Source organism: Balaenoptera acutorostrata, chromosome 2, assembly GCF_949987535.1.
Source record: "Balaenoptera acutorostrata chromosome 2, mBalAcu1.1, whole genome shotgun sequence".
Lineage (NCBI taxonomy): Eukaryota > Metazoa > Chordata > Mammalia > Artiodactyla > Balaenopteridae > Balaenoptera > Balaenoptera acutorostrata.
In genome coordinates, this window is record NC_080065.1 from 145,592,849 (window position 1) to 145,615,266 (window position 22,418).

Sequence of the window (22,418 nt, forward strand, 5' to 3'; positions counted from 1 at the left end):
GGCTTGCCCCTTCCCTGACGATCCTCAGTTTCCTCTTCGATTGGGTAAAACGGGTAGAATTCTGAACTCCTGAAATTACTAGTGTTGGTGGCCCCTGGTGCCAGGTAGAGTTCTCAAGTTTTCAGTCCTCAAACATCACCTTTCAGGCCTCATTCGGAACATGACAAAGCCACACAAGTCTTAGGCCCGAGTCCCAGGAAGATCTCAGCACACCTAGGGAAGCCAGCGCACCAACTCCAGCTCCGAGTTTGGCGAAACAATACCAGAGACTTCCTACCCCCGCAGGGCCTGCCCAACTCAAAGCCCGCCAGCGGACGCATGCGCAGAACGGGCGAGGGGGGCGGAAGCCATCCGGGACTCGCAGGCATCCGTACAGCGGTCACATTCTCGGAAAGGCTTGGTTCCCTCTTCGCGGTGAGGAACTCCCTGGCAACGACTATGTAACATCACTGCCCGAAGAGAAACAAGGGAAGCGACCTTCCGCTCTCCGGCGCGCTTCCGTTTCAAACCCTAACTTCCGGTTCGTTAGCCGGTTCCGGTCCCCGCCTCTCACTTCCGGTCGCCTTGGATTCCGCTGCGGTCGGTTTCTGCGTTCACCGCTGCCGGTTCCGCCGCCCTCCAGGTGAGGGGATGCGGGGCACCACGGCGCGCCGTGGGGCTGGGGGACGCAGCTTTGCTGTCCTCGCGACCCGGCCTCCACTGTGGCCGGGCGGGCGGGCTGGTGGCTGCTCGTGGGGGCCCCGCCCGCGGCTGCCCAGGTTCGCGGCCCAGGCCTCCGGCCCCGGCCGGCTCTTCACAGGGGCCGACGCCCTCCCATCCAGCCTCGTCGCCTAGGTGGAGGGCTTCCGGCGCCTCAGTGTATTTTGCGTACCCAAACCTTTATTCCTCCCTCTTCTGGGGTTTGTCCGTCTCTCCCTCCTCCCTGTTGAACGTATCCCGGCCCTCTCGGGTTTTGGGGTCTTTCCCTGCCTTCTGTGCTGTCTCATACCAGTCACTTCCCACAGCTCTCTTCTCTGCACTCCCTCGCAGTTGCTGCTGCCCTGCTCTCCCGAGGAGGAGTTGACGGTACTTCAACAGTTACCCTTTACTGGGCGTGTTTAAATTTAACTCCCTCCCCTCAATTCCCAAGGTGTTAACTTTTGCTGCTGTTACTTTCAAATTAACTGCCTTTGCTACTTTTTAGTTGTGTGGTCTCGGGCAATTTGTTTTTCCTCTTTTTCAATTTTTTAGTCTGTATAATGAAGACAGTAGTTGTTAGTTTAGGATTGTGAAGATTAAATGAGATTATTCAATTAAGTTGTTGAGCATGTTATCATTTTCCTATCTTCACCACCATTCGTATTGCTTTTTATAGTATACAAAGTGATGTCACGGCTGTTATCGCAGGGATTAACACTATTCTTGTCAAGTAAACATTCCTGCCTTGACTAGGCAAGTCACCACTGTATGTTAGAAGAATTTACCCAAACAGCCGTTCTTGACTGTAGTTTCACCATAAAGGTGTGCTCCTTGCTTACTTTTTCGGGTTTGATTGCCACATTTACCCCTAAAATCATTTTTCAGTTTATAAATCTGATAGGGTCTGCAGTGATACAAAACATTAAAATTGTGTAAGAAAGAAGGCTAAATGTGAAAACATAAAATGACTCATGCATTTGCATTGCATTGCTCCATTGTTGTTAATGATCTGAATATTGAAGGAATGAGGTTCAGTAACTTTGAAAAACAGTTTTAAGGACTTTATGCGGTAAAATTTTTTATGGTGTTTGTTTTGTTGTACTTGGTCCTTTAGAGCAATTGTCAACTTGGAGATCCCACTTGTGGCATGGGTGATGACGTTTGTATACTGTTTTACTAAGCACATAGAGCCCATGCCATCTGGCACATTTTTTTTTTAAGGCTGAGAAAACTGAAGAGCCTAGAGCACTGGCTCTCAAACTTTAGCATGCCTCAGAGATGGGAGAGGGGAAGACAGAGATTGTTAAAACACAGATTTGCTAGGTCTCTTCTCACCAGACCCAGTTACATTCCCAAGTTACCAAGCGGGGTCAGTGCTGTTGGATGGTCTGGGGACCACACTTTGAGAACACTGGTCTAGAGGTGCAGTGACTTGTCCACGCTCACCTAGAGTTCAGGTGATCTCACTTCACATGTTCTGCTCTGCCCAACACAATATGCTGTATTAGTGCTACTTGCATTCCTAGCTCTTGTAAATTTTCAGTTTTATTTCCACTTCTCACAGAAAAATAATATTTAAATGATATTTCAATTTGACTCAAAAGGGCCATTTGGCTTTTTATTGAGGATTAAAACGTTTGTTAGAGCAAGTTCTCTCCAAATAGAATACACTGCCCTAAAGTAACACATCTTCTTTAAAGTTTTAGTAGAGCAGGTTGTAAACATAGAATAAATGTAAGTGAATTTACGGTGCTCTTTTCTAATGGGCATGTTGAAGACACCTTAAATTTCCAAATTACGTTTGCATGTTAAGATTTATAATTTGCCTTCTTTCTTGCAGTTGGTTGTAATACTTGAAGAGTGAAGTCAAATGTTGTATTAAATATATGACAGCATTTGGAAATACCACTACTTTGAGATTAGAAAATTTAGTTCTCTGACCTGTTGGGGGAACAAACCTATGAAAACTGGTAGAAAGCTTTATGGGGGGAGGAGACCTACATGCTATTGTTGATGAGTGGCAGCTGCTATATAATCTTTGTGTACTTACATCTGTGCCTGTAGGTTTTGTATTTACTGATCTTTGGTGCCTTAACTCCTGTAGATGCAATTCAAGAGAGACAGTTGTGTAAGGGAAGAAACATGAGATTTAGTCAGAAGACTTGTTCTGTTATCAGCTGTGTGCCCATGAGCAGATTACATAACCTCTCTGAACTCCTATTTCCTTAATTGTAAAAGAGGGACAGTTCTTATCAAACAACCTTGTTAAAGGAGATTGAGTAAAAACTGTCCAGTGTATTAAATATGAAACAAATAATGGCCACTTACTATTTATTTAGCGCAGTGCCTGGAACACTTCAGTTCTAGTTTTTAAAACAATTTATGTAACCAGTACTTACTTGTTTAGAGCTTACTATGTGCCAGGTAGTATGTGACTTACAAAAATTAATTTATTCCTCTTAAGAACCCTGAGAAGTAGGTAGTATTAGCATCCCTATTTTACAGAGGAGGAAACCTAGGCACTAAGAGTCAGTTAGCTTTCCAAGGTTAAATAGCTAATAAGTGGGAGAGCTGAGGTCTGAACCCAGGTAATCTGTCTCTAGAGTTTATGCTCTTAACAACTCACTGTCCTACCTTGCAAATGGTAAATGAACATGGACGGTCCATCATGGAGGAACTTGCCAGTAGCATAAACCTGATCAGAGAGGGAGGAATAGTTAGCTCATTTATTGCAGCTTTCCACTTGAACAGGGAGAATCTGATAGAATATTAGGAAGTTGTAACTTTAAGCCAAAAATTGAGAGGGTGGGAGAATTTTAACTTTGACTCCTGATAACTTTTGGCATTCTGATAACATTTCTGTAAGTAGAAAATCCTGTTTCTCTACCATCAAGTTGTAAAATAGGACTCAAATGACACAGTTTATAAAACTTAAAGTTACAAGTTTACATACATCTTTGATATATCTATTTTAAATTGTATATGCCTTTCTTTCTAGGTATCTTTTTCTGAACAAAAGCTGCCTCATCGTATGTTTCAAGGATGGCTCTTCCTATCATTGTAAAATGGGGTGGACAGGAATATTCAGTGACCACACTTTCAGAAGATGATACTGTGCTAGATCTCAAACAGTTTCTCAAGACCCTTACGGGAGTGCTACCAGAACGCCAGAAGTTACTTGGACTCAAAGTTAAAGGTAATTTTCTCCCTTCTTCAAATTTATTGCATTGATATATTTATGAATCTTTATAATAGCTATTATCTGTTCACTTTAATAAGTCTTTCCTCTTGGAGATTTCTTTGATAGGGATATCCCTAAAATTTTTTTGATGGTACAAGTAAGAATATTTAAGGATACCTGAAAATACCACCACTATTAAGATTACTTTTGATTTCCTCTGACAGTTGATGTTTGCTTGTTAAACCTGTGACATGGAAGTCCCAGGTAAACAGTGTAATTTCTTTCTTTTTTTTTAAAGACTTATATATTATTTATTTAATTTTTTTTTTTTTTTGGCTGTGTCGGGGTCGGGTCTTAATTGCGGCACTCGGGATCTTCGTTGAGGCATGCGGGATCTTTCTTTGTGGCGTGTGGGCTTCTTTCTAGTTTTGGTGTACGGGTTTTCTTTAGTTGTGGCACGCAGGCTCCAGAGTGCATGGGCTCTGTAGTTTGTAGCATGCGGGCTCTAGTTGAGGCACACAAGCTCAGTCGTTGTGGCGCGCGGGCTTAGTTGCCCCGTGGCATGTGGGATCTTATTTCCCTGACCAGGGATCGAACCTGCGTCCCCTGCTTTGTAAGGCGAATTCTTTACCACTGGACCACCAGGGAAGTCCCCAGTGTAATTTCTAGTATGTGTCTTTTAGCATAGCCTTTTCATTACAGCTTGGGCCTTTTACTCTCCCCAAATTATCTTTTCTGTTTCGAAAGTAATAATGATTTGAAAATTATAGGCAGTGTTCACATTCAGTTAAAAGGCACTTTCAAGGTGTTTGTCTTATCATTGAACGGTGAGTTCTGAGTAGCAGTAAATGTACAGTAATCTCAGGCACTCAATTTTCAGGACTGTCTGGAAAACAGTCATCTTCATCTTGAACAGCAGAATAAAACATGAATTTATTTTGTTTAGTTAGTTGAATTAAAGGTGTTCCTCTAAGAGTTTGGGAAAAATTCCAACCTTGTGTTAATTACTACTTCTTAGTGTGTTAGAAATTACTAATTCAGCAGTAACAGTTTGTTAATTTAAGGAAAAAAACTTGCCGTGGAATCTGTACCAAACCTTTTAATGTTAGGGTTTTGTATAATGGGATAGTGAAACGAGCACCTGAACTTTAGTGAGAAAACAGTCATTTGCTTGTATTGTAGGCAAACCTGCAGAAAATGATGTTAAGCTTGGAGCTCTCAAACTGAAACCAAATACTAAAATCATGATGATGGGAACTCGTGAGGAGAGCTTGGTAAATGTTTACTTTTGTTACCATTTGTCCCTTTGAAGATATTATGGTTTATATCACACTGTTGTATCATAGTTTTAATTGTGGTAAAATTGTCAGTTTAGCAGTCAATGAAAAGTAAAAGCTGCACAATGAATGTGTTATTAACTCAGCAGAAAGCAAATACTGGGAAATTTGTTAGTGTATAGCTAGCTGTAAGTGTAGTAGTAGTGCTAATGGTCAAATTTAACATGGTAAATCTGCCCAGTGAACATATATAACAAAATATAAAATGTGGACGTTTTCCTGTAGTGTGTGCTTGCAAGACTCTTGGACTCAAATTGTACCTCTTATTTGTTTTTTATGCTATGAATGTATTTGTTATGTTAATGATAATATGGTCAAACAAAACTATTTTTCATCTTAATAGGAAGATGTCTTAGGTCCACCTCCTGACAATGATGATGTTATTAACGACTTTGATATTGAAGATGAAGTAGTTGAAGTAGAAAATAGGTGAGTGCTTTTCATCATCAAAGGAAATTGGTTGTAATTTGAGAAAAAGTGAATATTTCATCTGATTTTATTTTTCGTTAGGGAGGAAAACCTACTGAAAATTTCCCGCAGAGTAAAAGAGTACAAAGTGGAAATTTTGAATCCTCCCAGGGAAGGGAAAAAACTTTTGGTACTAGATGTTGATTATACATTATTTGGTAAGTCAGCTAAAACTGTGCTCCATCTTCTGTTATCCACAATGGCATTTTCCCCTTTTATTTCTTTGTTTTTCCCTTGCAATATGAAATATTTGAAAGCTTTTCTTTTTATTTTAAAAGTAAATCATTTTATTGTAAGGGAAAAAAGAAGTCATCTGTAATCCCAAGATCCAAAGATGACTACTCATATTTTTATGTGCATCTTCCAGGGTGTTTGTATGTATGTCCTTTTTATGCTTACTTAATGATATATTGAACATCGCAGTCATTTAACATTCATTGTGAGTTAAATATATGTATTTTTTGGTCAGGCGCTTTTCTAGTTTATGGATGTGTGATAATTTAATCAAGTGATTCCCTATTGATTAACACTTAACATTTTATGATTATTTAAAAATCATTTTTGATATTTTATTCCTGGTTTTCTATTTAATTATGTTCAAGGCAGATTCTTGAATTTAAAATTTCATGTCAACAAAAAAAGAAATTTGTTCTTTCATCCTCTAATATTGCCAGAAATGATTAGTTAACTCCTGATATTAGAATGAATTTATTTACCTCTAATCCTTAACTTTAAGTACATGTCATAAGTTAGCGTAAATTTTTTTAAAAATTTGATTATTAAGTTAATCAAACCTGTTATTTTGGTGAAATATGATTATATTTGGTAGGTAAATGGCTAAAAAGTGAGTATATGTGGCCCTAGTTTTTCATATCCTAAAATAACATCTACGTTTTAGAGATTAGATGAGAAAAAAATTTACTGTTTATTATATAAACCTGAATTCTGGGTATCGGTCTTTGCAAATTGAACAGAATTGATCAATTAAAATTGGATTGCAAGAATATTGAATTGTGTGCTTTGAAGACATCCCTTTGTCAGCTGATGTAAGTTAGTCTGAAGTAGTTTGTATTTGAGTGTTTCTGTTACATTTCAGAAGTTTAATTGATATTAGGTACTTGTCCATGATAATAAACGAATCATCATCTCTAACTGATTTTCTTTTAGACCATAGGTCTTGTGCAGAGACTGGGGTAGAATTAATGCGGCCATATCTTCATGAATTCCTAACATCTGCATATGAGGATTATGACATTGTTATTTGGTGTAAGCTATATTTCTTGTTCAGATTTCCATGAAAATAAGGTTGTTCCTTATATTACTCTGCTTTATAAAATGTGACTTAAATTTTATATTTTGCAAATTTCTGATGAAGCATGTTTGACTTTCTTGCATCACAATATAAACTTATGTGTATTTGCCAAATACCACTGAAATAATTAAATATAGGAAGAGAGTAGATTATGGTGTGGAAAAAAAAATGGCCTTATTTTCACAAGACCCCACCTTGATTAGGATCTTTTCTTTCTGATCTTTGCTATAGAATCTTTGATGCTTTAGTATATTGTTGCTTTCTCCTTTCTTCGTCACTCTAGTCTCAAAACACTTGGAGAAAGATAAGTATTAAAAAAAATTTTACAGTGATGTAGTTCAGAAATAAAGGCAATATGAATTTACTCAAGGAAAATCAATAAATGGGCTAAAGCAATGTTACTCAGCTTGTGGTCTGCCATTCCAGGAACTTACAGGTCTGTGGTAACAGTGAGTTTGCTCCAAAAAGTAAATTTACTACATTACTGAGCACACTGTTTAGTTCAGGTGACAATCTTTTTGTGGCACGACTTTCTGAAAAGGGAAGGGGAGTGTATTGATTTACATCTCATCTTCCCACAGACATTTAAAGTTACCTCTTGGCAATGTCATAAGCAGAAAAGAGCTATCCTAATTGTGAATTAAATAAAATCCCTAAAGATGGTAATCGTACTAGGTTTTTGATGAGAGGCCACATAGTTGTTCTGCAGTTTGTAAATTTCCTTTGTATTTTCTTTTATAATCAGAGTATCTCAATAGTTTAGTGTTACTATGAGTGCATAGCCATTACAATTCAATACGTAGTTAAATACGTAATTTTCTGGTTTTTAAGATACAGAGAAGAAAGCTTTCTGGGAAGCAGTTTTTTGTTCAGCAACTCTGACATCTGAGATGACATTTGAGAAAAATGTTTATCCTCTAAATGTTAGAGTAGACTTAGGGACTTTGAGAACTTTTTACAATCATGTTTAAAATAAATTTTTTTAAAAAAATGAATTTCATGGTAGTACGTTGAAAAGAGCACCTCATTTTGGAGCTAAATAGAATAGGGTTTTAATCCTGGCTCTGACCTCACTTTGTGACACTAGACAGGTCAGTTAATTGCTCTGAGCCTTAGCTTCCTCATCTGAGAAATGAAGATAAATAAATCTATATTACAGGGTAGTTGTAAGAATAAAATATTGGTATAGCAACTAGTAACATGTCTGACATGTAATAGTTTCTTAATAATTAGAAACTCTTTTTATTAGCTGTAAATCTTTCTGTTTTTCATCTGGGGATTATAGTCCTAAAGTATATTCTGAATTAAAAAAATTGTTTTTCCCTATCGCCTGATTGTTGTCATTGTAGATACATCAATCTCTAAAATTTTAGTTCAACTGACCAGTTTTGCATGTAAGGTGATTTTGGTTCTTGTATGTGTGCTAAAGATTTTTATTTTGAGGACTCAGCTACCTCTTTGCCCTTAAATAATATACACACACTCATATACACACTTTAAATAATTGAACTCCTTTTTCCATTTTTAAACATTTTACTTTGTAATACCTATATAGTTTAGTCCAATAACTTGAGATGAGTAGGGCACATAAAACTGAAGTTTGAATTTTTATCAGTGATCTCAGAAGTGGTTGGTGTCTGACAATGAGCAGGCACGTAACATAGATAGGGTTTGTGAATTTAGTTGCCTCAGACTTCTTGTTAAAAGCTGCTGGACTCAATGAGCACTAAGTTTGCTGAGCCTGGCAAAATGCTAATTTTCATTAGCATTTTTTGACAGTCTTCAGCCTAGCAGTCTTCAGCATAAACTTTTGACACATAACATTAATCTGCTTATGTTGACATATATACCTGTGTGTTGCCTGGCAGTAGGAACGCAGAAGAAAATGGAGATCCAGGCACCCTAAATTCAAGTTTAGAACTAATAGAGAACAGTATTAGGGCTGTTTTTAAAAGGGTGGTTAGGTCTTGATTTATGAATTTCCTAGGTTCAGAGTTCTTTTGAGCATTGGTTACCTTATCTTTTAGATAAAAGTTGTTTCAATGTTATTGTCTTGAAGACATACCAAAATAAGTTTATTTTTATAAATAGTTAAAAGGAAATTACCATAAATATGCTAGGGATTATTTGTGATGTATTTGAACTTTTAGTCTTGCTTAGAAAACTTAACTGATTTATACAGAAGAAAGATTTTTTTAATGAAATTCAAGCTTTTCATACATATTGTGTTATCATTCCTCATGTTTTAGCTGCAACAAATATGAAGTGGATTGAAGCTAAAATGAAAGTAAGTGTTAGAAAACAATCCATTTAAGAACGTTTTGAAACTGCATTTGTCTTTTTAGAAAGTTCCGAATTGAATTAATTTCATTGTCATTGGAGGGCATTTAATAGCAAAACAAATGCCAGTATCAGGAGTTAGAGGTGTGTTTAAAGTCTGCTTAATGGTGGTTTGCATTGATTACCTATGTCTTTTTCAAGAAAAAGTACAGCAAAGCTTCCTCTCCTCTTTCTCCCATTTTACGCTAATACTTTCTTTTCCTTCTTTTCTGTGGTATGTGATACTTAAAGGAGTGATGCTCTTCTAAAATATTAAATTGGGAAGTAACCTGTTTCTGGTAGTACATTGAAAAGGGCCCCTCATTTTGGAGCTAAATAGACTAGGGTTCTTTGGACTACCATTTATCGATTTCGCTTCGTGAAACTAAAATGCTTGCTAGTTGTTGAGCAAGGTGTGGTAGCCAGGGGGGTAGAAAGTTGGCATTATGGGAAATTATAGCTGGACTTTTCATAAAGCCTGGAATTTTCCACATTATTGTATTTTAACCACATGAATATTTGTATTTATAGGAGCTGGGAGTGAGTACAAATGCAAATTACAAGATAACCTTCATGTTGGACAGTGCTGCTATGATAACAGTGCATACTCCAAGGAGAGGATTAATAGATGTAAGAAGTCATTTTACTTTTTATTGAAAGACTTGCTTGTTTTCTGGTGTACTTTTATATTTATATTGATGGAATAAACTACACAGAGTTTAGAAATACATCTGAGTGGATAATAAAATATCAGTTGAGTTTTGACATAGGAAGATGTATTTCAGGTTAACAGATTTGAATTTTAGTGACAAAGTTAAGGATCTTGAGGAAGGACTGTCAAGAAAGGTCATGGTTAATTGTCCTATGATGATAACAGCACAGTGTTGCTAAAGACAGAGTAGGTGTGAAAAAATACTGAATGTTGTCAAGGAAGATACTAGAAACAGACCAGGACACACTTGCCCTGCCCTCTATGAAACTGATAAATAAAAGCAGATATATCATGATGCATGTACTTTGGGGTGATGTACGTGAAGCCCTAGAGAAAGCAATAAGAACCATCAGGAAAGAGTTGGGCTAAAAAGATTAAGGTTCTGCACTTTGTTTACTTGTCAAGTAACTAGTCATATTATGAACTTCTATGATCTGCAAGGCCCTGTAATGCGCACTGTTGGGAATAAAGAGATGAGGAGACATGGTCCATACCTTTTGGAAACACAGACTAATAGGAATTGGGGAGAACTTAGCAAACTAGGAATGCTTAGGGAAGACAGTATTAAAATTGTCAAAGTCATAAAAGTTATAAATAGAATTGTTTATGTGTGTGTGGAGTTTTCAATAAAGGAAATACTGCGTACATCAAGGAAAAATATAATTTATTACCTACTAAAGTGGTACATGTACAAAGTCTAAACAGTAAAAAGAAGTTTGGGAAGTGTTAAACAGGAGTGTTTATAATAATGAAAAATTAAAGGAATAAAAAGAAATCCTCAATAACAAATTCCTACAGCAGTAGTGACTTGGTTGTACACATTTTTGTTCATCCATTTAATGGAATGCAGCTAATTATTTGATGCAGTATTTAGTACTTCAGAAATTTTTCATGATACATTATTAAAGTGAAAGAAGTATTTTAGCAGTATTTGCAAACTGTTAGAAAATAGTTTTTAACCGTTGTTTGGTTCAGGGGTTCCCTTAGCTTAACAAAAGATCTGTGAACTCTTTGAGGTTGCTGCTGTTTATCAGAAAGACTGGAGAAATATATCAGAATATCTAGTTGCATTCTTTGGTACTAACTGGATTATAGGTAATTAAATATTTTCCTTTGTGCTTTTTTGTGTTTTCAGATTTTTTTCTACAGTCAGCAATATTACTTCTCTAATTGAAAACAAGGTAGCTCATGTTTTGGAGAACATATGGTGCTTGCCCTAATTGCAAAATGACAGCACTATTTAAGAAGATGTAGGATTTCTAACCCTTGGTGTCATAAAGCTCTTATATTTTTTGAGGCTTTATGTTGGCTAAGAAAACCAAGAATCTGGTTTATTGTGTCAGTTTCTATATATTTGGCTTCAAGTATTTGGGGGGTTTGTTTCAGTAGTAAACAAATAGTGCAGACAAATAGAGCAAATAAAATTTTAGTGAAATTAAAATATTTGAATAACATTTTTTGCAGTAATGAGGACACTAAGGAAAATAAAAGGTTTTCTCCATATTAAAAGAAATTATAGAGGAGAAAAAACATTTTAAAATTAATGACAACCCTTGTCACCATTTATTTACTACCATTTAATCTCATATAATTATTATTATCATCATATAATCTCACATTACCATCAATGAGACTACTGCCTTCAGCAAAAAGTACTTTTTCTTCTAAAAGTTAATGTATTTAAAATATTTTTATGAGTGTGTAAAATATATTCACATGATTCACAAATAAAGTGTATAGTGAAAAGTATTCCTCCCTCCTGGACCCTCCAGCCACTTAACTTTCCTTCAAGCAATCACTATTATTTCTTGTGTGATCTTACAGAGAATTTATGCAGGTATCAATAAATATGAATAACTGAGGAATTACCTTTTTGAAGGCTCATTTTAAGAATTCAGAAATAAAAGCAAGAATTTACAAATTACAGTGTTTTGAAGTTAAATAATCAGATGCCCTAGAAATTGTGCACCTATACCACTGAACTAAGGAGAAAGTCCATTTTTCCTTTACAAAATATATAAATATTGTAATAAAAGAACGAGGTACATTGTCATTAAGGTTTTCTAGTTTTGAAAACAGACCCCATGTGAAACCTCAAGCCCTGAGGGGACATGTGAATGCTCAGCAGACATCTAAACAAATACTAGATTTTTTTTAAAATTAAATACTTTTTTTGATCCCAAATCTTCATATTGAAATTATAGGAAGTCTTATAATGGGCTTAGTTCCATTAGACATGAACAGACCTTTCAGAAGTTGACATTGAGAGATATATTGTCCCTTACAGTGTGTTGCATCTTGGTTCTGTTCTGTTCACACAGCCAGCCATCACTGTCTCATGGTAAAGGAACGCTCTGGCATAGTTCTGCAGGGCATTTTGCAGTATTTCTGCTTTTAAGAAAGGATGAACTATTGATGAAATTTGAGTTAAATCTAAACTTTTATTCTAAGGTAAAGCCTCTTGGTGTTATATGGGGAAAGTTTTCGGAGTTTTACAGCAAAAAAAACACCATCATGTTTGATGACATAGGAAGAAATTTTCTAATGAACCCACAGAATGGACTAAAGGTAAGACATAATTTTACTTGCTGTTCTCACATATGCTGGATTATGTAGTAGAACGTTAGCACTATTGAATTTTATAAATTTTTGGAAGTAGTGTATTATCCTGGCAAGAAAAGCTTAAGTGTTTAGAAAAATTCATATAAAATTGAGCATTCTCTTTTTTTGCTTGGTATCTCCTTAGTTAACCAACTCATCCAGATGGTTTGTTTTGTTTTGTTTTTCTAATGTTTTTTTTTTTACAAAAATTTATTTTATTTATTTATTTTTGGCTGTGTTGGGTGTTTGTTGCTGCGTGTGGGCTTTCTCTAGTTGTGGCACGCGGGGGCTTCTCTTGTTGTGGAGCACCGGCTCTAGGCGCACAGGCTTCAGTAGTTGTGACATGTGGGCTCCGTAGTTGTGGCTCGTGGGCTCTAGAGCGCAGGCTTAGTAGTTGTGGCGCATGGGCTTTGTTGCTCCGTGGCATGCGGGATCTTCCCGGACCAGGGCTCGAACCCGTGTACCCTGCATTGGCAGGCAGATTCTTAACCACTGTGCCACCAGGGAAGCCCCCATCCAGATGTTTTATTTTCAGTTAGCTCTGTGGAGCAACATGAGCTTACTGACATTGACTTTTAGCATCAAAAGTGAAAGCATCAGACATTCTGTTAGGGATACAAATCTTGAATTTCTGATGTTCTAGTTAGCTGGAAAGCTGGCAATAAGGGTATTTTTCCTTTTTAAACTGAAACTAATAAAAGGTTTTTGAAAATTCATATAGTCTAAGTGGAGAGCTTAGAATTATGAAATGCTGGAGCTAGAAGGAACCTCAGTCATCTTTTATAGAAACAATCTGAGGATCAGAAAGTTCATGACTTGCCCAAGGTCATGTATGTAACTGGTTAATGGTAGAATTTGAGTTAGAACCCAAGTAACTTGGTTTCTAGGCCAGTGATGATCTTAGCATTAACTCACATGCAATCTTATATAGGCATCATAGTGATATTTAACCCTGGTAGCAGCATAAAATTGGTAAGAGAGAAATTTGAAACTTAAAATTTCTGGTACCTGTGATTGCCTATGTATAAATACAATATGAAAATGGAAAAGATAGCTCTGTATTATGGTACAATGCAAATGGAGTCTCCATTTGAAGTGTAAGTCCTGACACTAAGATACTTTTAATCTCAGTCCTGAACTTTTCCACCAGCTGAATTCTTTTTTTTAATGTTTTTTTTTTTTTTTTTAATTATTTTGGCTGCGTTGGGTCTTCGTTGCTGAGCGCGGGCTTTCTCTAGTTGCAGTGAGCGGGGGCTACTCTTTGTTGCGGTGCGCAGGCTTCTCATCGCGGTGGCTTCTCTTGTTGCAGAGCACGGGCTCTAGGTGCGTGGGCGTCAGTAGTTGTGGCATGTGGGCTCAGTAGTTGTGGCTCGCAGGCTCAAGAGCACAGGCTCAGTAGTTGTGGCGCACGGGCCTAGTTGCTCCGCGGCATGTGGGATCTTCCCGGACCAGGGCTTGAACCTGTGTCCCCTGCACTGGCAGGTAGATTCTTAACCACTCTGCCACCAGGGAAGTCCCCACCAGCTGAATTCTTGATGACTTTAAAAGACAAGAGAGAAAAACTTGAAGAAGGTAGATTTTTGAAGCTCTCCATACAGACTGTTGATGTGGTCTTTAGTGTACAATGAGGATAGTTTAGGGACTGAATATTAATCTAGGTAGTGAATTGCCACAAATATAAAAGCTGTTGACTTGGAAGAAAAGTACTTGGTGTAGACTGGTGGTTATGCTGTCCTTTAAAAATGATTTCTGTTTGAGGCTTTAGGAGAAGTGCTTTTCCTGTGTGTAGTTTATGAGGTATAAGGTACAAAAGTACGTTCTTCAGTCTTGAAGAAAGATTCAATTGATCTAAGCCAAATTTTGTATGAAACTAATGGTGTCTGTACTGGAAAGGAGGTAAAGTCATGGTATTTAAGGAATGATTAAATTTTTTTTAACTGAGGCATAATATTAGTTTCAGGTATACAACATAATTTATGATTTGATATTTGTTTATATTGTGAAATGATCACCACAATAAGTCTAGTTAACTAACATCTGTCACCATACATAGTTACAGAATGTTTTCTTCTGATGAAAACATTTAAGATCTGCTCTCTTAGCAACTTTCAAATATGCAGTATGGTATTGTTAACTATAGTTGCTGTGCTATACCTTACATCCCCATGACTTATTTATTTTATAACTGGAGGTATGTACCTTTTGACTCCCTTTACCCATTTCTCCCACCCACCCATCTCTGGCAACCACCAGTATGTTCTTTCTGTTCTCTGTGTGTATGAACTTGGCTTTATGTATGTGTTTTGTTTTTGTTTTTGTTGTAGATTCTACATATAAGTGAGACAGGGAATGGTTTTTGAGAAGAGCTTTAACTTAAAAAATATATATATTAGTTTCATGTGTGTTTTTAGAAGAAACATTATTTTCCCAGCCAACGTTTGGGCCCTCCTCATCTCTGGATGCAGAGAGATGATGATATAAACTTCTAGTTCTTTATGTTACTTTAGAGCAAGTTGTTTGTTTGTTTTTTAGCAGAGTACTCAGTAGAATCATTGAAGGAATTCCTAAAAATATGTAAGTTTCTGCCTCCAAAAATTCTAATTCAGGAGAGGTATTTTTAAGCATTCTACAGGTAATCTCTCGCATGTCTCCTTTTGAAAGCCTCTTTTAAGAAGGTAGTAATTAATGATCTGCCCACGTTGACATAGAAGTGGTTTTGAAATTGTGAAATATTCTAAATTCTGTTTTGTTATCACAGTTCCATAGTGTTTCTGGTAGAAATCTCAGAGATTTCACAGATATCTTAAAGACTGCTTATTTTTAAAATAGTTAACTTCTAATATAAGCTTGCTAATCTTAAGGTTTGAAATATATAACATAGGAGGCTTTGTCAATTATGAATATAGTACTGAACTAAAGGAACTTGAATTTTGGTCATGGATTAATCAGTAGTTACTCTGAACTTCACTTTTATTATTTATATAAGGAAATGGTGATTTAAGAGAATGCGGATAATCTAAACATTCTTAATTTCCTAAAAATGTTTTTTGATATGTGCAGCGGTGGTAATATATGTTGCCTGCCCTTCTAGTGATCACTTTGATCATTCTTGAAGAATGGAACAGTGATTATACTAAAACAGTTGAAGTCAGTTAGGTGAATTTTTTCCACTTAACTAGTTTAACTTTTAGATCCAGAATTTTTGGGGTATTTTAGTTTTGTTACTTAACAGTGCTTAAGACCAAATGTTTAGAAAGTAAAAGTAACTTAGCAGGACCTTGGGTTGAAAATCTTACTTACCAGCCACTGACTCTGTACTTTCTCTTTCAGTCTCAATCCCTTCCTGCTTCTATACTTGGAATCACTTTGGTACATTGTATATTAATAGTTTAGAAGTCAATATGTTGCCTTTACAATCTTTTTAAATGAGGGAGTACTTTAAAACATTACAGTATTGCCCAGGATTATGCTGAAACTCATTTCACTACATTCGGATATCATGCCTATTTACGCCTAACTGTAGGGCTTAAGCAGGTCCCTGCAGAGAATTTTCTTGATCTCCTGCAGTCACTGCTGCTGCTGTGAAGCAGCACTGCCCGCGCTGCCTGTTTGGAATTAGGATCTCCTACAAGAGTTTGCTTCTGTGCAGACTCTGAAAGCTCTTATTGGTGCCCTTCAGCCAGAGCCCAGCTGACTAACAGCTGTGGAGGTCCCTGGCCCTAAACTGTTCTGATGTGAATAGAACCTGGAACATATGGGAAAATTTTCTTCTTACTGTTTCAAGCTGGTGGTGTGTTTTTCCAATGACAGAGAAGTATATTAAAAAATATTTAAAACCTCTACCCTTGATAGATATGGTAACGACTCCTATGGGCTCATTGTTCTCAACAGGTGACAATGATTAAATGTCATCTGTTTTTAAATGTCACTATGTAAAATTGACTGGTTTGCATTTTCTCCCAATCACAATAAGGATATATTAATGCTTTACTAAAATGATTTATTCAGTCCTTACAGGAGTATGTGTGATTTTTAAAAGATATTTTTTTTATAATGGAAAAGTTCAAACATAAAAAGAACTACATTGAATTGTATAAACTAACCCCCATGTATGCATTATCCTGTTTAAACAACTTGTTAATTCATGGATGTTTGCTCTATACCTTACATGCATTTTGAAGCAAATCCCAGATACATTATTTCATCTAAAATTAGTTAAAAGTTTTTGAAATGCTGTCTTGAGTGCTGTATAGATGAGCTGGTGTCTTTAAAAAAGTAGAACTCTTTATTGGAAGTGTAACATAAAGAAAAGTGCATAAAATGTGCAGTTTAACAAATTGTTTTATAAAGAACATATGTAACTACCATTCAAGTCAAGATGTAAAATCCCTTACTAATTATAGTCTTCAACCCTGTCCACCATCCTGACTTCTTTGCTTTTGAAATGAATATTTTTTATCATAAAATATATTGAACTTAAAAATTTAGAAAATATGGCTGATTTTTATGGGAAAACTCATGTAATTAAAAATATTTTAATGGAGACTTTACTGATAAAAATGCTTATAAAATGTGAGTGAAAATAGGTTATACAAATGTGTAATATTTTAGCTATATAAAAATTTCATAGAAAATACTGATGTGAAAATCATCAGTGTTAAAATTTATCTCACTCCCCTGTAGATCAAGCTTGTATTGGGTACCTTTTTATGAATAAAGTGACGTGAATGAGATTATTTAATTAGTAAGAAGCAACTGGATTGATAGAAGGGGGAAAAGTCTAAGCAGTTTTGCAAAGTAGAGAAGCCACATAAGGTTCAAGTGCTATAAGATAGCTGGTGTTGTGAGGTTCAGACTGAAGAGATAACAGAAGGTAAATTAAGTGGAAGAACTTCTACTATAAACATACCATGACTGTCAGTGAGATAATGTAAAAGTAATTCTTAGTATTGACAGCCTTGGTAATATTTTAATCTCAACTGTAATTTAAGAGATAGAATAGTGTAGATTTGTACTAGTTTTCTTACTACAATGTGAAGTGTTGGATAATGTTTGTTTTCTAATAGATAAGACCTTTTATGAAAGCACACCTAAATCGAGATAAAGACAAAGAACTTTTAAAATTAACCCAGTACCTCAAGGAAATAGCAAAGTTAGATGACTTTTTGGACCTAAATCACAAATATTGGGAAAGGTAAGTGCTAATTGCTTATTCATTTCTTCTTTATATTAATGAATGAAAAAATTGTCTGGCAGCTCTGGTATACACATAACTCTTATTTTTTGTTTAAAATGGGTGAATTCTAAAGCTATTTTCTAATCCAGTGACATCTCCCCTGGAAGATTTTTCCCTTTCTCTTAACCTCTAACTTGTCCATAAACCCACATCTCTTAAGATCTTTAATACTTCTCTAGTAGAGAGGATTTGAGAGACTAGTACATGTTTGTGATGCTACCTGTTAATTATTTTGTGACATTAAATGGGTTACTCTTTTATGAATCTGTTCTCATACTGTAAAATAATGTCAGGATAAAATAAGATATACTAAAAAGTTTTCTGTTAAAAATTACAAGTAACCTCTGTGTATCAGAAAAATTAGAAAATTTATTCCTTTAGGGAAATAATTACTTGTGATTATGAAAGATAACCACTGTTACCAGCTTGGTGTCTAGTCTTCTAGTCTTTTTTCTGAGCACAAACATAAGTACAAATCTACATATGGGCTGCATATAAACGTCAAGATTTTGAGGCAGGAAAAACCTCTGGAGAAGTGAACAGGATTATTAGGTACTGCAAGTACTTTTTTGGAAGTAGATCTTTGAAGAGCTGACTTCACCAATACAGCAACAAAAGAAACTTCATGTAATATAACACTTTGGCTTTTCAAATTACACTTTTGGCTTTTCAGATCACTCATATACTTATGTACTTATATACCTACATAATACTTATTTATATACTTCTTATTAGAGTCTCATAATCCTATTAGGAGGGTAAGGCTGGCATTTTTATCCACATTTCCTGTAGATGGTGTAACTAAGTCATAGAGATAGTAAATGCCACAGTGTGAGCAAGTTTTACCATCAAAACTTGTCCAGGTCTCCTGATTTTAAGAACTCTTTCCCCACCCCCATAGCTCTGAGTATAGTAATTCATAAATGTGAGAAATAGAGATGTAAACATTTTAATTTACTGGTAGACTCCTATAAAATAATATGAAGAAAAATTTGCTTGGTGAATTAACATCTTTGCATCTTTACACTCTTGATCAAAGTTCTTTAGCAGCTTTGGCTCACTACCTTTATGCAAGAAGATCTTCAAATGGACTTTGAGTTTTGGGGGGAAATTATAATACTAGTTAATATATTGCTTTCACATTTGGAAGTAAGGCAGTGTGGAGTGATAGCATGTAGCCTCCAGAGCCTTGTTTTCAATCTGAACTCTGCCACTTTCTTGCTGTATGAACTTGGGCAAATTGCTTAACCTCTTTGTGACTGTAAAATAGAAATAAGTTCTCACTGAACACTCATAGAACTGTTGTGAGTACTAAATGAATTAATGCATGTACTTAGAACAGTGCTTGGCACATAAACAACACGTGTTAGCGATTATTAACAGTTATTACTTATCTTGAAAAGTTTTGTTATTAAAATAAACAACTTTCTTTGGGTAGGAGAGTTAGATTGTTAACTTAAATTTAATGTGATACAGCTTAGACATCTTATTTTATTTCTTGCAGGTATCTCTCAAAGAAGCAAGGACAGTAGTTACAAGCTATACTGGCAGTTATTGAAGATACTTGAGATCCATGAACTTCTTTTTGCTTTTATGCTAAAGATCATTATGATAGTGCTGGACACTGCAGCAAATATCAGACTGCTTATACTTGGTCTTCCAGTTTTTTGTAAATTTAATTTTATATTTTTTGAAGATCATAGCAATACGCCAAAAAAAAAAAAAAAAAACCACCTTTTTCCCCCTGTATGAATATACTGTAACTCTTGAAAAATATTTTCTCCAGCATAGAGTACTAAATTTTATTCCCCCCACACACACAAAAAGTGGACAAAAATGTATGCTTAACAATGTCATTTTGTGACTTTGGAAATAAGTATGTCCTGTGTTTTTGTCTCACTGTGTTGTTGTCTAAGCCCAAACCCACCTTGAAACTACTGTTTTTAAAACCAAAAAAAGAAAAGTTTTTAGTAAGGAACCTAGTTTAGTATGCTTAAAACCACCGAGAGTTTTTCTTATTCCTTTGTCATAAACACAATTTCTCTTATTACTCCACTACTTACATCTCTAAATTCTGAGCTGTCTCAGTTTGGTGTGTATGTGTGTCAGTGTTCTTTGAGTAAAACTGGAAAACGTCTGCTCTGATACAGATATGTCATAGTGTGACAAATAGAAAACATGAGATTGAGGAATGAAACTAAGGAACAAGAGTGTGTTTCTTTGTGGTGGCCAAGTAGAAGCACTCCTGCCTAAAACCGTTGTCCTAAAAGAAGTTAAAGGCAGTACATTTTAAAATGGGACGTATCACTGGTTCAGTCCTAAAAAGCATGAACAAAAAGTTTTTGTTCTGTTCCAGCTCTGTCTTCTCTAAGTGCAAAACACTGTGTTGCAGTGAAAATATCTAGCCATAAGATTAAAAAAAAAATTTATTTGCAATGCTTATGCCTGCAGATATGTAATGTGATCACTGTTTTGTGTTGACAGTATTGCTTTATACAGTTCTATTTGAAAGGAATCTGATTCTTTCAAATAAACATGGTATGTATTGTTCTTACGGGGGACTATTTCAGTGGTGTAAATAATAAATTCCTTTTCTTAAAATATCAGTTATCTGCTCTATATTATCCCAAATATTTTGCCTCTTTGTTGAATCATGAAACAAACACTAGGTTCGGGCAGGCATCTCTTGAAAAAAATTAAATGTGTATGGTTTAAAAGTTTGGGAACCCCTAATTAAGATGATTCAATGAAAACGTCTTAATTATGAGGCTCAATTTAAATATTTAAGGATCGAATACAATTTTTTAAAGCATTTAATTGGCACATTTTCCCAGTGTGAAAAGTAGTTTATTATTCCAAGGTAAGGCTTTATCTTTTTAAAAAAACTGAACACTTAAAACTATTTATATAGGTTGATGAAGAGCAAACATTTTCTAAATCAGTATAAACTGAACTACAAAAATTAGCAAGCCTCAGGAAGCAAAGCAAAGTAGGTTCTAAAAAAAAAATATTTTCTGCCATTAGGTGGTGCCCAAACCAAAGTTTATTAGCTGATATGCTAAATTAAGCAGTCCTGGGAGAACATTGTCATTGTCAGCTTATTGAAATCACATGTGCTTGTGTGGTTAATACATTCATAGAATGTGAGAGTTTTAGTGTGTCTTGTGCGTCTCATAATTTATTGAACAGATCTATCTCTGTATTTCTATGTATGTGGCGTACACAGCAGAACCAGGAGATGACTTAATTCAGATTTATGTTCTAGTGAAACAGCAAATTAGTTTTATGATATACATGTTCCAGACTTTCAAACAATTAGTGCCTAATAAAGTATATTTAATCTAAAAACTGCAGAACATCATTAAATCTTTGATTTAGAAGGCAGTTTGAGACCTGGTAGCCCCTCAGGTCCTTTATGAAAATCAAGTTATTGGATTAATGATACCTGTAGGACTTACTCAGTTTTAAAGGTAAAGAATAGATAAGCAGGTCATTACAGTAAGGAACTGCAACATGATCTTCATTCATAGAAAGGAAAATGGTTGTCTTTTGCGGGGAGGAGGTAGAGCTGTGTGGTAATAGGGGTTGGTAAAGAAGGGTATGCAAAACAACAACACATGGGAAAATGCAAATTATGTAGGGTATTTCTTGGTTTTTAAATGACAGTTAGTTGCCAAGAATAGTAATAAAATATGTGAATAGTGAATAAACTGGTTGAGGATTTTTCTCATCCCAAGCAATAAACAACTCTCTCGAGGAACAAATTGTTAGTTTTCCCTAAAGTATTGATACATCAAAATTTATTAATCTGGGCTTCCCTGGTGGCACAGTGGTTAAGAATCTGCCTGCCAATGCAGGGGACACGGGTTTGAGCCCTGGTCCGGGAAGATCCCACAGGCCACGGAGCAAATAAGCCCGTGCGCCTCAACTACTGAGCCCGTGTGCCACAACTACTGAAGCCCATGCACCTAGAGCCCGTGCTCCACAACAAGAGAAGCCACCGCAGTTAGAAGCCCACGCACCGCAACAAAGAGTAGCCCCTGCTCACTGCAACTAGAGAAAGCCGCGTGTAGCAACAAAGACCCAATGCAGCCCCAAATAAATAAAACTAAAAAAAAAAAAAAATTATTAATCTTATTAGCTGGAATAGCAGCCCAAGTGGTGTCTCTAGAGATTAAGTGCTTAGATATTTATGTAAGGATATGCTGGTTTTAATTTTATTTTTGGCTGTGTTGGGTCTTCGTTGCTGCGCTCAGGCTTTCTCTAGTTGCGGAGAGCGGGGGCTACTCTTCCTTGTGGTGCGCAGGCTTCTCATTGTGGTGGCTTCTCTTGTTGCGGAACATGGGCTCTAGGCGCACGGGCTTCAGTAGTTGTGGTGCACGGGCTTAGTTGCTCCGTGGCATGTGGGATCTTCCCGGACCAGGGCTCAAACCCGTGTCCCCTGCATTGGCAGGTGGATTCTTAACCACTGCGCCCCCAGGGAAGCCCGATATACTGGTTTTTAGAATTGCTTTGGAAAAACTGTGTGGATCTGTGTGGGAATGCTAAGTATATAGAGCTTAAGGAGAAATCCT

The 22,418-nt window shown here is 36.2% G+C and overlaps 1 protein-coding gene across 1 annotated transcript; it reads left to right on the top strand.

Annotated features, from left to right (window-relative positions):
• The first annotated feature begins 381 nt into the window (after positions 1–381).
• Positions 382–20,450, top strand: UBLCP1 (ubiquitin like domain containing CTD phosphatase 1). Its single transcript, XM_007171443.2, has 11 exons — positions 382–622; positions 3,677–3,874; positions 5,042–5,133; positions 5,540–5,625; positions 5,707–5,822; positions 6,832–6,930; positions 9,226–9,263; positions 9,827–9,925; positions 12,459–12,575; positions 17,675–17,802; positions 19,349–20,450. Exons 2-11 carry the CDS (start codon positions 3,721–3,723, stop codon positions 19,374–19,376), a joined length of 957 nt encoding a protein of 318 aa, XP_007171505.1. The 5' UTR covers positions 382–622; positions 3,677–3,720; the 3' UTR covers positions 19,377–20,450.
• Positions 20,451–22,418: the final 1,968 nt, after the last annotated feature.

What these genes read in the sequence shown, in the direction of transcription:
- UBLCP1 (XM_007171443.2), top strand. Translation starts at nt 3,721, where the DNA reads ATGGCTCTTCCTATCATTGTAAAATGGGGTGGACAGGAATATTCAGTG. An exon ending in ACTTGGACTCAAAGTTAAAG is followed by an intron (nt 3,875 to 5,041) that starts GTAATTTTCTCC and finishes CTTGTATTGTAG; the next exon opens with GCAAACCTGCAGAAAATGAT. An exon ending in AATCACAAATATTGGGAAAG is followed by an intron (nt 17,803 to 19,348) that starts GTAAGTGCTAAT and finishes TATTTCTTGCAG; the next exon opens with GTATCTCTCAAAGAAGCAAG.